Source organism: Hirundo rustica, chromosome 9 (genome assembly GCF_015227805.2).
Source record: "Hirundo rustica isolate bHirRus1 chromosome 9, bHirRus1.pri.v3, whole genome shotgun sequence".
NCBI classification, from domain to species: Eukaryota; Metazoa; Chordata; class Aves; order Passeriformes; family Hirundinidae; genus Hirundo; species Hirundo rustica.
In genome coordinates, this window is record NC_053458.1 from 9294384 (window position 1) to 9316598 (window position 22215).

Consider the following 22215-nt stretch of genomic DNA (forward strand, 5'->3'; position numbering starts at 1 on the left):
GAGGGCAGGGCGCTCGGCACCCAGAGCCCTGGGCACGCACGGAGCCCTCAGAGCACCCCGAGCCCTCAGAGCGGCCCCGGCACTCACTCACGACGCCCGCCCCGTCCGGGCGCAGCCGCCTCAGCGCGGAGCGCGCCCCCCGCGCACGCGCACCGCTCCTCCCGCCCGGGCGCATGCGCGGCGCGAGGTCGGCGCCGGAGGTGCCGGTGCCGCAGCAGCGATGGCGGCGAGCGCCGGGACGGGCAAGGGAGGCTCCGGCTCCATCTCCAGTTCCGAGCGGCACGCCCGCCTCCTCCTGGCCCAGATCAACCGGCTGCGCGCCGGGCACAGCTTCTGCGACGTGCGGCTGGAGGTGGGCCCGGAGGCGTTCTCCGTGCACCGCCTGGTGCTGGCGGCCAGCAGCCCCTACTTCGCGGCGCTGTTCGCGGGCGGCATGAAGGAGTCCGGGCGGGACGTGGTGCGGATCGCGGGCGTGGAGGCGGACACCTTCCACACGCTGCTCGACTTCATCTACACAGGTGAGGGCTGGCGGGGGGGCGAGGGGCGGGTGCCCGGCGGCCGCAGGCTGGAGCGGGGCCCCGCTGTGGTTTGGTGCCCGCAGGGGTGGTGAGCATCGCGGAGCACAACGTCCAGGAGCTCATCGTCGCCGCGGACATGCTGCAGCTCACCGAGGTGGTGGAGCTCTGCTGCGAGTTCCTCAAGGGCCAGATCGACCCGCTGAACTGCATCGGCCTCTTCCAGTTCTCCGAGCAGATCGCCTGTCACGACTTGATGGAGTTCACCGAGAGCTACATCCACGCGCACTTCCTGGAGGTGCAGAGCGGGGAGGAGTTCCTGGCGCTCACCAAGGAGCAGCTCGTGAAGATCCTGCGGAGCGAGGACCTGAGCATCGAGGACGAGTACCAGGTTTTCACAGCAGCGATGCAGTGGATTCTGAAAGATGTGGGGAAAAGAAAGAAATATGTGGTAGAAGTACTGGAGCCTGTTCGATTCCCTCTCCTACCAGCACAAAGGCTGTTAAAATACATAGAAAGTAAGTGAAAGAAGGAATATCAGATCCATGTATGTGAGCAAACCATGTGTTGTTTAGAGTTACTGGGCTCTGATGGACTATTTTTTACATTAATAGCATGATGAGTGAAAACATTTATAGCAAACAAGTTCTATTTTTAAAAAAATAAGCACAGCTTACTTTAAAAACACGCTTTTGAAAACACCTTATAAAAGTAAGCAACATTGATTTGTCTGCTGTTTTAGGAGGAGTTAGTAAATTTTTCTACAACTGAATTGCTTACAGTTTGTTACTTTTCACTGTGCTTTTTTAAAATTCTGCTCATTTGATTCTTATTCTCCTTATGTTACTCTTGAAGGTATTCCAGATTTCAGTCTTCGGGTGGCCCTGCAAACTCTGTTGAAAGAATATTGTGAAGTCTCTAAGTCTCCCAAAGAGAACAAGGTCAGCAGTTTTCTGCAGGCTTCTAAAGGTCGTCCCCGGAGGAAAGCCAGGAAGTACCTTTATGCAGTAGGTTAGAATGTGGCTGTTTGAACCTTATAAAACAAATGGAGTAGTATCTCAGAATGAAGGAGATGCTCAAGGATCTTTTAAAAATCAAAATATATAAAGATAGCAAAATGTTTCGTCATGGCTGAGTTACCATGTTAGCTGCTTTGATTAGAATTGCACAGGAGTCCAGCATTCACATTTCTTGTCATTGTGACATGGCATTCAAAGCCCAGATTTGTTGTTCAAAAATCATTTCCCTTGGGTGGAAAGCTGTGAATCAGCAGAGGATTTACCCAGGGTTCACTGCTGGAATGGTGTATGCAAATTCACTGCACATTTTCTCCTGATGGCTGAAGTTTTCTCTGTGCTGCATACTTTGGTTTGTATGATGGGATACTTGAAATTCCAAGTTTTCAGCAAAGCTGCAGCTTTATATTGGAAGGGAACATGTTTGTTTCACCCTATGGGCAGTAGCATCGGCTTAGTGAGCAAAGGCTGTTGGCTGATCCTTGTATTTTACTGAAAACATGGAATCTAGTATTTGTAGTGTTGTGGCATCAGCTCAGCACAATTTCCATGACCCTCAAGACAACCATTCTTCCTTGTACGCTGGAGACATGAAGCTCCTTGGAAAAATCCAATTCCTTCTAAAAGTGGCTAAATGGCTGTTACTGTAGTATTTTTAATGGTTTAGATATAGGAGCATGAGGATGAGCAGGGAGCTCTTACTTGGCCTTTCCACTTACTTTCCAGGTGGGTACACCCGACTGCAAGGAGGACGCTGGAGTGACAGCAGAGCCCTCAGCTGTGTGGAGCGATTTGACACCTTCAGTCACTACTGGACCACAGTGTCCTCTCTCCACCAGGCCCGGAGCGGGCTGGGCGTGGCTGTGGTGGGAGGAATGGTCTATGCCATTGGAGGTAACAGCAGAAATAAGCTTGCTTTCTTACATGAATGCTAGAGAACCCACGTATGGAGGCTTTCAAAATTATTCTTCTTTTAAGGGGTTCTGAGGGTAATAGAATTTTTAGGTGTAATAACAAAATCCTTGATTTTCTACGGTCACTACTCTGTGAATGCCTGTTAGGGATCCCATGCTGGCCGATTTTTACTAAGTTGCTCTTTCCTCATGGTGTAACTACTCACAGGTTACCATAAAGATATGTGCAGATGTACTTAGAGATGTTGGCTATTCTGTGGACTTTGTGTGCCACAACTAATGGAATTTCTTTTCTCACTTACAGTCTAGCAGAAGCCCAAAGCACAAAAGGCAGTAGCACAGGACAGACCACTTGTGCACTGCCTGCCTGGAAAGGCTCATTATGTCTGTTTGCATAAGGATGTAATGAGTAGCTTTACGAGCCCATCACAAAAGAATGCATATGTAGACTGTTTTTGTCACCACAGAGCTCATTCTTTGGTCTTGAAAACCCAGTCAGTTGTGCTGAGGAGTAAAACGTGTGGCCAAAAGATAAATCTTGTACCCAAATGTTGCCTGTCCTGGAAGAAGTAGAAGAATGTTTCCAGATCTGCTGTGCAAAACATTGCATTTCCCCTGACTCTTCTTGCTTTTATTACACAGGTGAGGACAACTCAATGATTTTTGACTGTACTGAATGTTATGATCCTGTTACTAAGCAATGGACAACTGTGGCTTCCATGAACCATCCCCGTTGTGCACTGGGAGTGTGCACATGCTATGGTGCTATCTATGCTTTGGGTAAGTTGTGGGGGTTTTCTAGGTGAAGTTAAAGATGTTAATTCATAGAACTTGTAAATTGATTTGATCTTAAATATTACTTCTTGGTGATGTAAATTTGCAAATTTAAGTTCTGGACACAGATGTGTCCGTAAGTATTGGCATATATACTAAATCAGTGTGGATTAGTTACTGTTTAGTTATAACTTATTTCCATTGTAGACTGACTGCATGCTTATTTCCAGAATTTGTCCTGGAACAGTCTACTGTGTGTCTAAAAATGCAGCTAATACACAACTTTGTGCCATGAAATTCCATCTTGTATTTGCTGTTATTTGCAGGAGGCTGGGTTGGAGCCGAGATTGGCAACACAATTGAAAGATTTGATCCTGAAGAAAATAGTTGGGATGTGGTGGGAAGCATGGCTAAGCCCCGTTACTGCTTTGGGTGTTGCGAAATGCAAGGTGAATATTTTTAAGTTTGTATCTCTAAACAGTTCCAACAGCCATTGGATTTTGAAGCTTTATGTCTCAGTCATGAATTCTTACCTTTGTCTTGTATTGAGCTGTCAGTCTCATGCTTGTGCCTCTCTTGTTTGTTCTGATACTCTATTTTTAATTCTGCAGAATTCAAAGACTATAAAGTTCTCTCATCTTCTGCCTTTTATCTCATGAATCTTTTTACATGGCTGCCAGTATGGTTATGCAGCTAGTCTTTTAGCAGTTGCTTGTTCTTTCTGATATTGCTTTTATCTTCCATGTTTGTGTTTGCATGTTTTTCTTTGTGACTGAAGACTTGCCATAGGTTAACATGTCTAAATACTTGATCAATAAATGTGCTTACTAAGTATTTGATCCTGGCCAGGTCAGCAGTTGCAACCTACTGAATTCCTTCCCCTGCACTTAATTAATTTTTGCTTTCCTCAGAGCTTCTAGTGCTCAAGCTGCTCATAAAAAAGCTTTATGTATTCTACTATGGAGCAAAAGGAGGGTCTTCTGTCATTCTTTAACCATCTTAATGTCAGGCTGAAACTTGTGTTGTGACAGTAATTTTCTGTCTGTATTATGAAGCCTAAAAGAGGAGAAACTCTGTTTCTGCAGGTTTGATTTATGTTGTTGGTGGTATCAGCAGTGAAGGAGTAGAGCTGCGTTCTGTTGAAGTCTACGACCCCATCTCTAAACGCTGGTCTGAGCTCGCTCCAATGGGCACACGAAGAGCCTATCTTGGTGTAGCTGCTCTCAACGATTGTATCTATGCTGTGGGAGGCTGGAATGAATCACAAGATGCACTTGCTAGTGTAGAAAGATACTCATTCGAAGAGGTATGGCAGAGTCCCTTCTTTTCATAAATGTAGATTGCATCAGCTTTGTGTATGATGCCAGAGAGGTAGCCTGCTTCCTTTCTTTAAAAAGAAAAAGCTGGAAATTCCATTTCCTTTTCACTGCTGGCTGGGTATCTTGAGTGACACAATGCTTTGGTGATCTCAGGGTCTGTCCTAAGTAGTTGTCATAGTTTAACTATGCACTGAAACACTGTAGTTTGGTAAATACTTCTTAGGGTTAAGATGAGAGGATAGATTCCTCCTCTGCCAATAGAAAGTTCTATAATCTGAATAGAGAGAAAAAAATCATTGTAAAGTAAGAGTTACCTTTTATTGCAAAATTTAAGGATCGTCTTCTGCATCAAAATGCAGTGGTGTTTTACCACGACTAGAAGATTAAAAAAAATTCCAGACTGTTATTGCTCATGTTTTTATGATGCTGTTTGGAAGAGTAGCTACTCTTAAAAGCAGAACATAATCCCATCTGCCATCTGTTTTGCTTTTCAAATTAAATCTAATTTTCCTGTTTCCCCCACCTCAAACTGTACCATGCTCTATTTTAGACTGACTGCATTTTGCAGTGATTGAAGAAAGGGAGGGGTGTTGTGTGCAGACACTATGGCTTCTGCTTTTTAGAGATTAACACAATTTGGACCCCTTGTGAACATGTTGTCATTCCTGTCTTGATAATCCTCTGGATACTGTACACATACCACATGTAAGCCTGTGAAGTGTATACATAGTGTTCTTTGTATGTGTTTCAGTCTTTAAGCTTTAAAAGTTACTTTATCAGAATTGGGGCTTGCCCTAAAGCTATTTCTTGATCTTTCACCTTTTTGTTAGGAAAAGTGGGTTGAAGTTGCATCAATGAAGATCCCAAGAGCTGGTGTTTGTGTTGTGGCTGTGAATGGACTTCTCTATGCCTCAGGAGGCCGAGCTCCCAGTCCTGATTTTGCTGCTCCAGTAACCTCTGACTCTGTTGAAGTTTATAACCCTCACATGGACAGCTGGACTGAAATTGCCAACATGATCACCAGCCGCTGCGAAGGAGGCGTAGCTGTGCTGTGAAACACAAAGAAGAAAACTCATTCAAGGAATGAGTAAATTATGTCTCCTCAGATTTCCTGTTCCATTGGCCAGAAACCCTTTTTAACACAGGAGTTTCAGTGGAGAATTAGATCAGAAGGATTGTCCTGAGCAAAAGGAAAAGCCCTTCAGAGTAAATTGGCTTATCCAGTGTCTGTCTCTCTGTCTCAGGAAGTATTCTGTTAAGAGTAGGAATGCCTCTTACAACTGGATAAAGCTCACTGAAAGAAACGGTGAATTTGCCCTTTAAAAATCTGAAGAAATAATTCCAACCAATTTGAGACATTAATCAGGTTGTTACTGAGCTGGCACTTTAGCCAGACTTGCAATCTGGAAGTGGGTTACTGTCAACAGCAAGGAGTTACCTGTAGGTAAGATCAAATGGGCGATTTGGATGGCATTAGTTCTTTTTCTGGCAGAAAACAAGGAAGAGAAGATAACAGACAGGAAAGACTTGGTGCCTCTACTTAAGACCTTGATGCATTTAAGCCTCTTTTCTGTTGCTGGATATGGTGGGCATTAAATATGAATTGGATCTTTACTTTCTGGCCACTCCACAAATTTAAATTGTGAGTGAATGAGAATTTCCTGTTCTGGAAGGTTGTCTTCACAGTTCTAATAATGCCATTCCCCTTCAGTGCAGGCTTTTCTTAGTGGTGTCAGTGATGTCAGTAGAGCTCCTTTTTGTGTAAACTCTGGTGAATTTTAAATGCAAATGCTATTCAGTAGATTGGCTGTTCTGTTTAGGGCTGCTCTTAGTATAAAAACACAGGGAAAGGCTTTTGCCCCCGTAATCAAATATGGTTTTTACCCTGTATGACACATGCTGAGACTTGGCATTGAATACTTGCTGTTCTACAAGGCACACTCCTTCACATTCACTACATCTTGTATCCTGCCTCATCCAAATTTGAGCTAATGGAGCTTTTTGTGATAGAATTAGCTGCATTTAGCATTAAAACGATGATATCAGTGTGCTCTTAAGGAGATTTAGCTTGGATACACTTAGTAAAACAATACTAGAAAGAGTTTGGAGTTATTTCTAGATTAATTTAATTAATGTATTTGAAGTTGCTTTTTGCACACTGTGGCTGCATTTTTCAGCACAGCTGTGGATGATTTGGATGGAGTCTGAAGAGAGGCTGCTTGAATTTTGATAGACAGGGTTATTCTGGAACTCAAAACCACAACTGGAATGTCACAAAACAGGAAGCCTGGCACTGTGTAGACAAAGGGGCATTCTTGTTGTTTAGGGCAATATCCCCTGTGTAAAATTAACAAATTAATACATTAATAAATCCTCCAAGGTGAGTGTTGCAGGTACCTTAATAATCTAGGTCCTAAAATCTAACATAGGGTTGGGCTAAAACATGCTAGATGAAAGGGAGAGTTTCTCTGATTGTTCCATAATCTTGTGTGTGCTTTTACTTCAAAAAATTTCTTACGTGTCTGAATTGATGGTTTGATTTTTTTCAAGTATAAGCTTGTTTAAACTGTTTTTCATAATAAAATGCATTTTCTGAACTGATTGGAATGCTCTCGAATAGGTTGCTTTCATAACTTAGTAAGCCATATTACTGCAACTTTAATATAATAGGTCATTTTTTCTTTTTATTGGAAATCCTATTGCCCAGTAAAACACTAGGGAAAGATTGGTTATAAATTGTGACTGTTGGAGTGGTGGAAGTAACACACTTCTGCAGGAAAATACTCATGTATTTCTCTTCTCAGTGTAAAATCACTCAGTCTTCTTGGGAATCTGACTGTCTTGCCAGCTCTATTCAGCCCTCTGTGGGATGAAATTGCAGGAAATATTTCTTAGTCTTCTTTGTATTTCAGGATCTCTCTTGGAACCATTTGAGAAACACTACCTTAGTTGTATTTTATGAGTTTGGGAACTAATCAGGTTTACTTCTGATCCCTGCCTGTAAACTCCCTGGTTTAATGGAGCTTGAGAGAGTCTGCAGTTGTCTGAAGTTACCTTCTCCAGGTTTTGTGACTGATTCTGTCACGTTTGAATGAAACTTTGAAGCTGGTTGATTATGGTCTCTGATCCTCAGCACCTCTTTTACCTAATCAAGACAAAGACAGGACTCTTCTCTGGACTCATCTTAAAAGATGCCATGTCTAAGTAAGAATGAATAGAAAAAACATTTTCATTCACAAACTCAATTTTATTTCCTTTATGTTCAGAGAGCTCTGAAATATATTGTTTAATGGGATACTTTCATAATTCAGCATAGAGCAATTGATACCCATAAATGCTTAATATGTTATTTAACATAAGAAATGTTAACAGATTGCAAAAGGTGTACAGAGCTGCTGGTGTACAGAGCTGCTGTTTCAGCAACATCATACAAGATGGTTCCATCTCCAGGACAGGCTGGTTTCTTAAACATCTGTTCTTTGCAGAATGCACAGGTAACGAATTTTAAGGGACAATGTGTGCTTTATTTGGTGTAGAACAACAATGAAGAGTAGTGCTTTAACAGACCTATGAGGATTACCTGGTCCTAAGACCATGTGTGGATGTCATTTCCAGCTTTCTTCCTGCATCTTAAACTGTACTTAAATACTTCTGATAAAAAGCTTACAAGAAATATGCTCACATCCCATTTCATAGGTTTCTTGAGGTAGCTGACACAAGAAAGAAAATCCATGTGACTTAGGTACTGTTCCACTAAATGATGTGCTAGGAAGAATTAAGTACAGAGAGAATTTGCTTCTGCAGTGGTTTCAGTAACAGACCCATCATGGAGGGTTTGCAGGCTACAAGTCCAGCGGTACCTGTCCAAATATAGGGATTCTTAGGAGGGAGAAGACAGAAGCTACCTTCAGTCCCGTTTCCTGATCCCTTAGTGCCAGCACTTGAGTCCTTGTGTCATGGCATAAGCTAAGAGTCCTTTAATTTAGGAGTATGGCAGATCTTTATGGCTGTGTTGAATGCAGCTTCCTTTGCCAGGCAGCCCTAAATCCAAACAAAACCTAGAACAGGCCCAAATAGCCTTTTTAATTTCAGTAAGCCTGAGCGGGAATTTCACCTTCCATCTCTTGCAGCACCTTGTCAGCGATACAAAGCTCCCCCTGCAGCTTTTCCCCACTCCAGCACAGCAGCTGAAAGACACATTTCAGGTGAGTACTGACCTTGGCTTGCCACTGCAAACAAACCTCCCCTGTCCTAACCTGACACGGCACTGAGCACTTCCTCACGCAGCATCCCTGGAAGTGTCCAGGCTGGATGGGGCTTTGAGCAGCCTGATCTAGTGGAAGGTGTCCCTGTATACAGCAGAGGATTGGAACGAGATGATCTTCAAGGCCCCTTCTGACCCAAACCATTCTGTGATTTTCAGCACCTTCTCTTAAAACAGGAGCGAAACAGGAGTCTTGTGGCACAACACAGCAACTGAGTAGAATGTGCTTTCACATAATTCTCTGCTATTTCTTTAAACAGCAAACTAGAACTGCTTTCACCTTGTTACTGTTGTTTTCTCCACCTCAGAACATGATCACACATTACAGTCAAACCAGATGCTTTCATAGTTCAGCACAGAGCAATTCATACCTATGTCATTTTGAACCTCCATTCTAAATTCCTAAAACAGTATAATCTCATTTATTTGTTCTACAGATAAGAACAGACTCATGCTTGCCTTGGAAGAAATTGCTATTTACAATCCTCCCCTCCTGAACTACAAAATCAATTGGAAAATCATTTTGCTTCAAGAATAAGCATCTTGATCCCTGCCATCATATGACTTCTAAGGACAAACCAGTCTTTATTTCTCCTGGAACTCCATATAAATACCTTATTGGCAGATAATAGCTTTTCCTTATTGATTTATTAATTTGCGTTCTGCCGTACTTTTCTGTCATCACTTTGCTCCCCTTCTAAGAAAGATTTCAGTGCTACAGTGGCCAGCAGGGATAATACCATCACCGCTGTTCCCACTACCCTCAGTATTTTAAACCACCTGGGGTAAGCAGGAAGAAGGGAAATGTCGTAATGCAGCGCTATCCCTAAGGCCAGCGTGAGCATTACTACTCCCTGAGTGACATCTTTGAAAAGCAAGGCTTGGCAGGCAAGCAGAGGAGGAACCGTGCCGTTAGCCAGGTTCAGCCAGTCTGGCTTGGCTGGGCTGTTTTCTGGGAGAGCAAACCCCCACCTCATTCCCCCTAGGAACGACGCTGCTGCAGCACCGTAGGCGACCTGAGCAAAGGCCAGCTCTGGGCAGTAGGTGCCCCGCACGGCCATGGCCAGCGGCACGGCCACAAACGGAATCAGTCCCCCGAGGCTTAAGTAAAGGGCTGGCTTGGGAGAATCCTTCAGTGATCCCACGCTTTTTTGCGATTCTGCCTCAGATTCTGCGGGGGCTTTCTTCTTGAAGGCAGGAAGAGAGGTGTGAAAAGCCTGCAGCTTGGTTGTATAAATTGATGCTGGCTTGAGGCTCAGAGACGTTGAGAGAGGACGTGCATCACTCTGCAGCCAGAAGGCCAAGGAAGACCAAGTTGTCTTATTCTTCCCATAGAGCAGCAGACTGGGACCAGTTAACCTCTGCAGCTGCAAGCACAAAACTTGTTCTGAACACTGCACAGTGCAGGCTGACAGATCTTCAGGTACCTATTGTACTATTGTATTGAATATTGTACCAAGGGGTTTTCCAGGTCAGGTCACACCCCAGCTGTCCTTGCTTTTGAATTTCAAGTGGTTTTAACTGAACTAATGAAGGCACCCAGTGCAGCTGATGAAGTGCAACTGGGCTCTCCGGAGTGCACAAGCGAAGTTTACTCAGTGCCCACCTATCCCTCCCCACACACAGGCATTCTCTAGGCACTTCTAAGATATATCAGTCCTTTTCAGAGTAAAATATAAAATAGTTTCATATAGAACCAGGATAAGGTCACACCAGAAACCAGCTACTGTCCCCTCACTATTCCATCAAGTGATAGGAAAAAAAGGCTTTGAGACAACAAAATTTGATTTTATAAGAAAAACAGCATTGCCTAAAACTGCTGCAGAAATGACAAACTGTTCCAGAAAAGCTAAGTGATAAACTCCAACTTGGAAGCCACCTTTTTTTTCAAAGCTGCCATCCTATCTTTTGCTATTTTACTTTTACTTTTAAATAAAATCAGAAAAAAAAAAAAAAAGCCTTCAGTAACTTACTTTAAAAGGTGTGTTGAAGCAGCATCGTTGTATGAGAGGAAACATACTTGTTTTGTCAATGCTCTAAAACAGAAAAAATTAGAAGTTGGTCTGATGCTCTAAGTTCAGTCACTGTCTACACTTAAGAAATACAAGACTTTCACAGGTATATATATGTGTGTGTGTGTGTGTGTGTGTGTATATATATATATATATAACACATGTATTCAATCAGTACTTGCCCACTGCAGAATACTTAAGTTTCAGGCAGCTTTATGAACTGAAATTTTAAGGTTGTATTAACTGTTGCAAGAACAATTTCTAGTTAAAGACCTGACTATCAGGGAACGGGTGATGGCTTCCCGCTCATGGATCATCTCCTCTTCAAGGGATAGTGGCTGCACAGTTTATAAAGGAGCAATTCCTCACACGCGGAAAAAGCGATCATAAATTAAAAAAGGAGTGGAAAAGCCATTCCATCCAAGCTGCAGGTAAGCTCCCTGCCCGGGTACGACACTCACCGGGGGAGGTGGACGGCTCGCCCTGGATTTGACTCCGGAGTTCACCGGTCCTGCTGCGCCCGGAGAGAAAGGTGGCTTCCCGCAGTCAAACTGCCCTGAGGGAGGGCGAAGGGAGGGGAGAATACATGTATATTCCAGAGGAACGAGGGGCCGCTCCGCCCACCGGGGACCGGGTAGGACACACCGGGTACTGCCACCGCTCCGGACCCGCACGCTGTGGCGGCTTCCGGTGCCCCCATAAGCGCTCCGATGGCGCCCGGTGCTTGGCGCTACCGGTCCGGGCGGGAACCGGCGCGGCCCATCGTGTTCCGCCGGGCCGGTAAAGGGTCCAGCGAACCGATACCGGGGGCAGCAGCGGTGGTCGGCCTGGCAGAGGAGCGACACGCTCCTCTCCTACCCGTGGGACAGAACCTCTCCTGAGGAGCAGTACGGTATGCAGAAAGCACTGCCTTCTGTCTTCCGGCATCGCCAAATCGGGCAAGCCTTTCACAGGCAGACTACAAATCCCAGCCCACCCTGCGGCGCGCTGCCCTCCTGACTGCACGGCAGAGACGGAGTGGTGTCTTCTGGGACGCGTAGTCTGTGGCTGCTTCCGACAGGCGGTGACGGGGGCGGTGCAAGCCACCGCCTCTGATTGGTGGGACGGGAGGCGCGGGGGCCGCACCGGGAGCAAGGAAGGGGAGTCGGGGGGCGTGTCCCTTCCGCGTGCTCGGCCCCGCCCCGCGCGCGCGCGGGCCCCGCCCCCTCCGGCCCCCGGCCGGGCAGGGCTGGGCGGCCATTTTGGGCAGAGCTTTGTTATGGTTGTGGGGCCGCCGGAGCCGCGCCAGGGCCCGCCCGGTGAGTGCGGCCCCCGCGCCGCCCCCGCCGCGCCCCCCGCGCCCCCCGCGCCTTCACCCGGCCCCTGCCTCCCCCAGGCCCGCCCCGCCGCCCCCCGCGGCACCGCGGGCTCGGTGCGGCCCGGGAGCGGCCTCCCGCCAGGCCGGCCCCCCCACCACCCCCCCCCCGCGCTCGGTCCCGCGGCCGCGGCGGCTCCGTGGGGGGGCAGCGCGAGGTCCCCGCGGGCAGGGCCGGGCCAGGGTGCGCGGTGGGGGCCGGGGCTCTGCGCTTTATTGTTTCCTGTTCAGCCGGGAAGTTCGTAGCGCTGACACTGCCGGAGCTGAGCTCCTGTCATGAGGCCGTCCGTGAGCGGGGCGGGGGGGGGCGGGCCGGGGCGGCGGGTGAGTCCCGGGGCCGCGCAGGGGCTGTAGGCTGGAAACGAAACCGGGCGGCCCGGCCGTTTCCCTTCGGCTCTTCCCGGGCCGCGCTTCCCGGCTGCCCCCGGCGGGAAGGGGCGGTCGGCCCGGCAGTGACACGTGTGCTGCGGGCAGCCGGGGCTCGGCTCGTTTTGCCCGCTGCCAGCGAGGCTGGGAAACTTGTCAGGTGCCCCTCGGTGTCTACTCGTAGGGAAACAGCGCCTGGCCCGAGCATGAGGCGGCCCTTTCCGGTGTGAAAGTTATTTCCGTGTGTCCGGTGTGTTCTATGCCCCCTTGGCCTAAGGTCTTGCGTGGTTTAACTTGCAGGGCTGGGGCTGGACTTGATCAGAACGCTCCTAGCGTTTCAAGTATCCATTTATGACTTTGAATTCAGTTCAGTTTAGTAACGAGCTGTTTTGGAACGATTTTAGAGCCGTCAGTGGGTGTCTGCACAATTACGAGTTTTTAAACAGCTTTAAAGGAACGCTAGCTATTTAAATACTCATAAGTAATGGTGGAATGGTTTAAGAGTGTTGCTTAAAGATCTTTTTATGTTAACGTGACCAGGTAGGTCAGCCTGCCTTTCCCCGCCCCCGAGCTGTGAGTGACACAAGTGTTAGTAATGTTGATAATACTCTGAAACGTTGGAAGTGCCTGAGCAAAGTGTGGAAATAGCAAAGAGGGGGAATGGAGATAACAGCTGAGATAATTGTAGCGCCATCAGAGCTGAGTTTACTGTAGAGTTGACATTGCTTCTATAAAAATGTTAGGTGGTTATGAAAAAAGCTTATGCAAATGTTACTTTGTGAATGAATATGGCTGGTATTTCAGTGAAAGGTTGCCTGTGCTTATCCATTTGGAGACCGATATTTCAAACTTCCAGTTTCTGACTTAGGAAGGAAACAGGTGTAGAGCAGTGGTAGGAACAAATAAAATTCCCAGATTTAACAGGAGCAGCTCTTCCTCTCACGCTCTTTCACATCATTTCTGGAGGAAAGTCCCTTTAAGAAGAACTTATTAAAAGTTTTGTATTTAGAATAGAAAGACTTCAGATGACACTTCCTTATGGTGTTGGAGTTTTTTACAGCTATTTCTAGGGAAGTGCAGCAGCCCTCTGCATTTTATATTCATCTGGTTTATAGCCATAATCCTATATGACACAGAAGTTTCCATTGCAGATATCATACGAGGACCTAAAGTGAAAATATGTAGGGAACAGATGGCATTTGTTCTGAAAAAAATCAAATCCTGTTTTTTCTGCAGTGCCTCAGAAATATGAGGATCAGAATGCAGATGTGAAATACAACAAATCAAATGAAGTGCATACTTGCCAAATGTTAGGAAAAAAATCTTTACTTTGGGAATATTTACAGGGTATGGTCACCTTGTCTCACATATGTGATTGCTGCATGGTGTTACTGAATCTTGACATTCCTGTTTTATATTAGGAAATTAAGTCACTACAGGAAAAATAATATTCACTAGCATTTTCATTAAGTGGAAACAGTATTTCAGGAGTTGTGGGAGCCTTCTTTTAATACAGAAAAATGGTGTGGTTAGATCTGTGAATTTCTTCAGGAGTATGGGGTGTCAGATAATGTAATTCTTGCCTTTACAAAGTGAAGAAAAACTATTGGCTCAGGAGTTAAAGTTACCTTTTTTTTTCCTCTGAGTGTTACAAGTTGTTTGAAGTTAGTTGTGTAACTGCTGAATTGACTTAGCTGTGAAGTGTACTCCAGGGTGTTCTTTGTTTGTTTGTGTGTATGAAGAGATTGGAAAAGGGCTGACTCTGTTCAGCAGAGCTGATATTTTAGAGCACCTCTCTCCTGCGGAGCGCTGGCTGTGCTTGCATGGACACAGCTTTTCCTTACAGCTCTGTAGAAACCAGGGACTGACTGTTGCTCTAACTTACCCAGGGACAGGTCATTGTTATTGGATATTGCAGTTGATGAGGTAGTGTGTGTACCAGGAAGTTTGTCTGGGATTTTTAAGTTTTATGTTAATTTATTTGTAGAGGCGGTTCTGCAAACTCAGCAATGTAAGTAGACATTTTACTGTCACTTACGTAGTGATCAGGATGCCAACTAAATCATGTGTGGCTTTTGTTTCAACAAGAGGAATTGGAGTCCGTGTTCTCTTTGTTCGTCAGATTTGATGAAAAGCAGTGAAGTTGGCAGAAACATGGTCCTGCTTAGAATACTTCATGAAAGGCAGGATGTTAACTTGTGTGCTGTAACTCTATAAGTTCCTGTGAAAATGTGCCAAACTTTAAGGAGTTACTGTATGGTCAGAAGATAAATTTATGGTTTGGGGAGCGGATTTAGGTAGAGATTGATAGTGGCTAGGTGTCCGCTGCTCTATACGTGTATGTGCAAACACTGTGCAGGCCTAAAAATTCTAGGTTAAACAGGGCTGTGAGCATGACAGTAAGCAGGGAGGGAAGGATTTTGGCTTAATTGATCATACATATTAGTGAGCAGGCTGTATCACTCCAAACTGCAAATCCTTGATGAAAGTGTGCAACTCCTTCTCTAGCTGGTCTTCAAAAGTCAGGAGAAGAATTTTCGCACTTTATTCTACTTAGACCTTTCTATAATTAAACAGCGAAGAGTTTTGCAAGGTATTGGTGTCTGCAGTTCTGTAACATGACTAATCTGAAATAGTTGCACTTCCAAGGTCTGGCTTAACAAAAATGCTTTGAACCAGTGCGGCCAAACATAACTGGGGTTTTCTGCAATAAATGATGCTCAGAAAGAAATATTTTGCAGCATGTGACCTTGTGCCTCGGGGACTGTTGTACATTAGGGAGTTTGCCAGGAGCAACTGAAGTTCTAGGACTTACAGACATTCTAGCAAAAATGCCAGTGTTGATTTGTTTTTTCCTTGATCTTGTGATCATTTCCAGTTCAGTGTTTTGCATAGTTTTATCCTCCCCACTGTAAGGAGGATCACAGCTCTGTGGTGTGATGTTAGTGGATCTTGATAAGAAAGTATGTGTATAATGTTGTCTAAATGTCCCTGGGTTTAAGAATCCTCTTTTTTCAAAACAGGAAGAAATTAGAAATTTTAATTTAAGTTTTATTTATGGTGTCTCTTCTAGGTTCTGGATATCTGTGTGACCCCCCTCCCCATAGCATATTTGCAGCATACAGAGTATGTGGCAGTGAGTGACACTCTCTTGGAGTTTTGTCATCTTCAGTTTGTGATGAACAAATAACTTGTAAATACTGAGTCTGCTAGGGAGGTATATGGTGTCATTCTGGGCACAGAAATTATTGGTATTATTCACAAAGTCGCTGGTGAAGGTGTATGGTTAAGATTACAACAGGTCTCCAGCCTTTCAGCAGAGAGGAGTGTTTTGCCATTGTGTTACAATGCGTCATCCATCATCAAGAGATTAATCAGGACTCACGTGAGATGGTCTGAAAAGACGTTTGATGTTAATCTTTAAAAAACTCAGCAAGGATCTCTCATCCTGAAAATATTGAATGTGTTATGATCTTGACTGTTAGTTTGGGAAAACTGTCTTTCCTCTACTTTAAGACCTCCAGTTAAAAGTAGAGAAATGGGTTAATGATAACCTCAGTGTCTTGAGTTTGGCTGGGCCTTCTGGAATGTATCCTCTCTATTTAGGGAGCTGAGAGGCTGTGGGGGTGAGAAAAGTTCCAGAATACTGAAGAGTTGAGGAGCATTTTCCCTCTCAACATCTAGAAAAAAGGCAAGATTTGGATATGTCCAAGGGAAGAGTGTTCATATCAGGGAGTCTGTCCTGCGTCACGTACTTTTTGGTGGTTTCACTTCCCTATATTGCAATAATGTTCTTACTGAGCACACGGATAATGTGATCCTGACAAATTCAATAAATGGTCTGAAAACAAGAGCTTTGGATTCAACCATTTTGGTGTAGATGGGTTCAAATTACTGTGTTTTGGTATATTGCCTACACAGACAAGTAGCAGCTGGCAGGGCAGCAGTTCTGTGGGGGAGTATCTGGGGGCTGTAATGGTTCCTAAATTGTCATGAGTCAGCAGCATCACTGTCATGAAAATTCACTTGTCATACTGGAACATGTAGAAGCATTTTTAATAAGGCAGTGAAGCAGTTTCTCCATTATGCTGAGGAGTGGTAGGTCTTCGGCAGGGTCTGTCTTGTTCAGTTTGGGATAATGTAATACTTGGGAAAGTTATGGCTGTGTAACAAGAACCGTAAAGAAAATGTCAAAGCCTGTGAAAGAGCGAAAACGTAATTAAGGATTAGGAAAAAAATGGATTGGTTAGCTCTACAGTGGTTTTACACATCATGTCTCATCAGACATAAGCAGGCGATATATAAAACAGATTTAAAAAGTTACCTGCTGGTATAACTGGGAGGCAGGTCTGACATCTTGTCACTACCTGCGAGCTGTCACACTTGGTAGGTGGGTCACGTCAGTGTTTTCATCATTGATGCTTTGAACTTGAAAGCTTGATTTTTGCCAGTAAAATTTGAGGGTGGGTTGTTTGTTTGTTTGCTTTAAAAAGCATGGCTGTATTTGATCCCCGAATGTGATAGTAGATCCCTTTTCTGCTGCCAGACAGTGCTGGGATACAGGGTGGTCTGTGGGACTTCCCCAGAAAAAAAAAAAATAGCACCTACTAAAGTTGCCTTTCAGTCAGGGAATACTGAAGTGTTGCTCTGAAGAAAATATTTCTTACAAGGTATCTGCAAGGAGAGTTTAGTCAGGTTTCCACATCCATCATGACCAAAACAAGCAGTTATGTGTTGAAATTGCAGCAGGTATGTTCAGGTGAAGCATTAGATGCAGGGAGATGCTTTCAAGCCATACAAATAACCAAAACAAATTGTAGGGATACACTGGAGCATGCTGGTGTGCTAATCTGGTTTCATTTACAGCTTCCAAAAAAAATATTCCAGTGGAAGTATGTATAGCTGCATAATGAATTCCAGTCTGCTGAAAACAAACTCATTTTTATGCTACTTCATGAGACATTTTAGGATTAATTTTTGGACCTCTGCAGGCTGTACAAATTGGTGAAGAGGAGGGGAGCATTGCTTAGTTGACTTTCAAAGATGTCTGATGGAAGAGGGGAGAGCTAAATGCTTTTAAATCTCTGGAAAAGGTGCTTACCTATGCAATATATGAAGACTTTCTTCCTCTCCCCACACACAGATGTTTTGCTTTTATTTCCTAATTTATTGTGGGACGCTAGGATAGAAGAATGACAGTGTTTTAGTCTTGGCCTGCACGGATTACCTGGAGAAAAACAGCTCAATAATTCTCTTCAAGACTTAAAGACAAAGCCCAAACCAGCTGGACAACTTTTTGTCCATAACTCCTTGCTTTATTTTAACTCAGTTTCACAGACTAGATCATAGAGAGAACTCCAGGAAAGCACTGTGAACGTGCAGAGAGGATATATGTCCCAGCTGCAGCAAATCATTAGATCACAGAAGTAGAGATCACTTTTTCCCTTCTTTTTTTTTTTTTTTTTTTTTTTTTTTTTAAGCCAAGACCAAACTAGTGGAATATATATTATTTTTGCAATTCATTTTATATGTGTAAGAGTTGTTTTAAACTGAATTGTGTTCAGTGCCTTTTCTGCATTGATGTTTGTTAATACTTTCTCACTCAGAGAAAGTGCTGAAAATGTTAAACCAGTGAAATGAAAACCCTTGTAGACAATGTAAACTTTACAAACTGTAATGCAGGTGTTGTACACATGCTGAAAAGTGCCGAGTGAACATGTCTTTGTCATGTCCTAGTTACAGACAAATTAATGTGGAGTTTGATCATATTGTCTTGATGTAAAAGGGTTTGGAAATAATCCAGATGCAGGGAGGGGCAGAGGTATGAGCTGTCCCTCAGTCTTGGCAGGTCTTTAGGGGAAGTACCTGTAACAGGAATGCACCTCCCTTCCCACTTGGTAATACTGGTCTTGTAGGACCCAGACAGAGGTATTGAAGGGAAGAATTACTCCAGTACTGGTTAGGAGAATGGTTTCTTATTTCCGAATGTCCTCTATTTTGTTGACTTTCAATTCGCCTTCCTCTTTGCAAATGTCATGCCTTCTACTTGCTTATCCTTTATCTGGAATGCAGATCTGTACTTCCCTCTACTTGATTTGTAGTCTCTTGCCTTGACACAAATATTTGATAAATAATCTGGTTGCATTTGGGGCTCTTCTCCAAAGGAAATGTGTTTTTCTCCATTCCAGACAGAATATATTTAAGTGTAAATGTGCTATAGTAGCAATAATAACCCTGGTAAAATACTGGTTTATGAAATGCCCTTAGTGGGAAATACACATCCCAATATTTTTTTTTTTTAAGGTACTGGATAACTACTTACTTAACTTCTGCTTAGGCTCCATCCACATTTCTGGAAGACAGGTAGGCAGGAGGTATGTAGCATACAGTGGGGATAAGCCAGTAATTACATATTTGCAATTCTTTCCTGATGATGGAGAACATTATCCTGGTTTGTGCTTCTGTGCTGTAGAAGTGACTTTGTTCCTGAAGGCTTTGGGCAGACTGCACAGATGGGCTCTTCATTCCCTTTCACTCATTCTGTCGTGAGGGTTTGGGGACAAGAGCCGTACCTTAAAGGTATCCATGACAAGGTGCTGTGCTGTGTAAGCTTTTGGGCAGATCTTGACTTACTTGCATAAGGTCTGTAGATTAAAGTGCAGTACAAAATAGATGTTTGATTTTGTTCCTTAAAGAGCGAAAAAGACCTTTGGATTTGGTGAAAATAATAGAATACCTTGTCCAGATTTAAAATACCTTATTTAATAAAATGCTAAAGCTGTTTGAAAGTTCAGAGTGTCATTCACATTTAAAGCCTAATACTATTTAAAGTGTGTTCCTTTGGTTTGTGTCGGTAGTGTCAATAGATGCACTTGTTTAAGAGAGGTGTGCAATCCCTGAAACCCTACCCCCTGCAGCAGGGTAGAGCAGTAAACAGGTTTTAATATTTCAGGTAAATACCACAGTTCTCTAACATAAGCAGTACTAAAGATGGTTAAAGGGGCATTGGAGGGAAGTGGAATCTTAAAAGGCACAGGAGAGAGCCATAAGGGATGACAGCATTGCCAGTGGCTGCACAGTATGAAGCACCCAGGAATAATTGGTGGTAGGCATAATATCTAGAAAGTCCGTGCTCTCCTATTTTGTGCTTATGAGAAGTTGAGCCTTTTAGATTTTACATGTTTTAAATTGCTTTATCTTGGTATTCTTGCTGCTTTGAGGAGTAAACTCATGAAAACCCCCTGGAAGGGTTCATTTTTGATGTATCACACTTGCTGGCTGAGGTCCAGAGACTTATCATCTTACGCAGGCTTCTGTACAGGTTCCCCAGATGCTCTTTTCCAAAATGTGCTTTGGGCTTTTGAGTTAAGTATAACTCGCTTCCAGAGACAAGTTTGCTGGCTTTTGTGTGGTAACCTTGCTTGAGGAAACTTGGATCAACAGAAGCTTGAAGGGCAGTTGTCATTCAATCAATAGCATTTCTAAAGGTGGTATTTTTGCCAGTGGTCTTTTATTATTCCATGAAGAATCTTCCCTACATTCCTAGAAGTCACTTTTCTCTGTTACTTGGTTGTTACTCTTGTATGCCCTTGTATCTTTAGTTGCTGTCACAAAGGAAAAAAAAAAATCTTCTTCTAACGCCCTGCACTCTAGATCTCAGTATGTATTCGTGAGACCAGACTGCTAAGGCTTTGCTTGGTATGTGGTTTTGTGGGGGTGTGTGTGTTTGTCCAGAAGTTTTGAAGGAGGTAAGACTGGGTCAGCATGACCTTGGAGAAGTGGAAAGTAAGTACGTGAAGGGACAGGTTGTTTGTGAAGCAGAGCTGTGTGAGATATCTGTGGAAGGACTGTCAGTAGAGAAAATGGGATTAAGACATAGATGTGTCTGTATGGACCTTTCTTAACCTATTTTCAGTTCATTTAAGTTTGTCATCTGATTTGCATAAATGGTTAGGTATGTAACCATTGGTATGATTTTCCCCCACCCCTAGCCTGTTACTCTGGAAGAACTTTTGTATGGCCAAGTTTCTGGCATGTTTTCATCTTGGAGTACAGATTTATATAGCAGTGTTCTGTCTAGAATACAAAACAGTTTTGATGACTCTGCAAGATAGATTCATTTGCTTTAAGCTTGAAAAACAAGGTGTTAATCTCTCAATAATAGCTGCTTTTCACTAAAACATTTAATATCTGTATCTGGGAAGACTTTAGTTAAGTACATGATTAACATTTTAATCCATCATTTACTGTTGTAAAATGGGCTCATACTTCTGTAATTCTAGAAAACCTCTTGTAAGTGATGCTTTGCATTTTTAGATACTATTTTTTGGGGGGGTTTTCATCAGCCAGATACCATTTAAACAATGTTTTTTGCAGTATTTTTAATTAATAGGGCTGTCCTTTACATTTATGCAGCTGTTTTGGAGGGGTGGCTGTGGGATATAATGGGAAAAAACAAGTAGTGATGGCATATCTGGGGTATAGTTCTTCTGGTTCCTGATACCTCAGGTGTGTGAGCTCTACCAGTTGTACGTGCCATTCCGGAACATCTGCGTATGTCCTCTCCAAAGGGAGCTGTTTTTCAGTTGTGCAGACAGAGTGAAGGTGTGTCTAGACAATTGTATTAATGGAAGTGAAAGCAAAACGAAAGTAAGTTTGTTTTGTAGATACTTTATGTAGGTGAACTGGAAATGAATGATCTCAACTTGTGAAGGTGTCACTCACCAGTTGTTATGACAACTGAATGAGTTATGCTGCACTTTTGTCTTTTATAGTGAGGCCTAATAATGCATGCAAAGTTGAAGCAGGATATATAATTATGTCATAAATGGAATTCGCTGGCATAGGTTGCCCAGAGAAGTTGTGGATGCCCCATCACTGGAAGTGAGCAACTTGGTCAAGTAGAAGGTGGCAGGGGAGCTGTAACTAGATGCTCTTTAATTCTGTGTGCCCAAATATGATTATCTTAACAAAATGTTTATGATAGTAAGACCAAGCCATGTTCTGTTTGGGTTTTTTTCAGGATAGTTTCATGTGAGGCTTTTTGATGTCCTTAAGGAAATCAGTAGCATATTTTTAACTCCTCTTGAGCTGGACCCCCAGCTGTGGCTACCTCTTTCTGTGGATGTATTGGGTGAATTGGAAGTTATTAGAAAGAGATATTTTAGTGAATACGTATTGTATTAATTCCTTATCATAAAGTAACATACACCTATTCAGTGACACTACTGTGAAAAGTAGCTAAGTGGAAAGTGGCCTATTTTGAATGTTTGGGGATATCTGCTTGGTTAAATAACTTTAAAAGAGCTTCACAGAAAGAAAACTGATGAGGGAAGTAAATTCTGTTCTGCCTTCTGCATCCGTTAAATTGTTCTCTAATGCTTCTGAATGCTTTTGCAACCCAGCAGACATCTGATCTTTAGGAATATTACTGAAATACCCATTGACTTGGCTGGTTAGAAAAACAAATCTTTACTTCTTTAAAGTAAACATGTTTTATTTAAAGTAATAGATAGAAATGCAGTGAAATGAAATTGTGGCAGGGATAGACAGGTGTTGCCCTTATGACCTTTTACAGCTGCAATTAACTGGGTTGATAAATGTGTAATGAGGGGTAAAAGTTTACTTTTATGCTGGTTTTCTGCTTAGAGGCTCCACGTCTTTGTGATTTGCTGTTACAGG

At 43.6% G+C, this 22215-nt stretch overlaps 3 protein-coding genes across 3 annotated transcripts in view; 2 read left to right on the forward strand and 1 right to left on the reverse strand.

Moving 5' to 3' along the window:
* The first annotated feature begins 205 nt into the window (after positions 1–205).
* Positions 206–7139, forward strand: IPP (intracisternal A particle-promoted polypeptide). The gene is made up of 8 exons (XM_040073521.2): positions 206–518; positions 602–1033; positions 1371–1526; positions 2258–2425; positions 3088–3225; positions 3546–3668; positions 4305–4525; positions 5369–7139. Exons 1-8 carry the CDS (start codon positions 221–223, stop codon positions 5591–5593), a joined length of 1761 nt encoding a protein of 586 aa, XP_039929455.1. The 5' UTR covers positions 206–220; the 3' UTR covers positions 5594–7139.
* Positions 7140–7771: 632 nt separating this feature from the next.
* Positions 7772–11759, reverse strand: TMEM69 (transmembrane protein 69). The gene is made up of 3 exons (XM_040073620.2): positions 11276–11759; positions 10776–10838; positions 7772–10169 (listed from the first exon to the last, which is right to left on the reverse strand). The coding sequence occupies exons 2-3, from the start codon at positions 10818–10820 to the stop codon at positions 9453–9455; spliced, it is 762 nt and encodes a 253-aa protein (XP_039929554.1). The 5' UTR covers positions 10821–10838; positions 11276–11759; the 3' UTR covers positions 7772–9452.
* Positions 11760–12013: 254 nt separating this feature from the next.
* GPBP1L1 (GC-rich promoter binding protein 1 like 1) overlaps positions 12014–22215 on the forward strand; it is a 32098-nt gene continuing 21896 nt past the window's right edge. Inside the window, exon 1 of the mRNA XM_040072638.2 lies at positions 12014–12112. The gene's annotated coding sequence lies outside the window, so the exon portion shown is untranslated. The remainder of the gene's footprint in view (positions 12113–22215) is intronic.

Excerpts from the sequence above, each read along its gene's own strand:
- IPP (XM_040073521.2), top strand. The coding sequence starts at position 221 with ATGGCGGCGAGCGCCGGGACGGGCAAGGGAGGCTCCGGCTCCATCTCC. Across the intron at positions 519-601 it reads GCTCGACTTCATCTACACAG|GGGTGGTGAGCATCGCGGAG; the intron begins GTGAGGGCTGGC and ends TGGTGCCCGCAG. Across the intron at positions 3,226-3,545 it reads TGGTGCTATCTATGCTTTGG|GAGGCTGGGTTGGAGCCGAG; the intron begins GTAAGTTGTGGG and ends TGTTATTTGCAG.
- TMEM69 (XM_040073620.2), bottom strand. The coding sequence starts at position 10,820 with ATGTTTCCTCTCATACAACGATGCTGCTTCAACACACCTTTTAAA. Across the intron at positions 10,170-10,775 it reads GCTTCAACACACCTTTTAAA|CTGCAGAGGTTAACTGGTCC; the intron begins GTAAGTTACTGA and ends TTGTGCTTGCAG.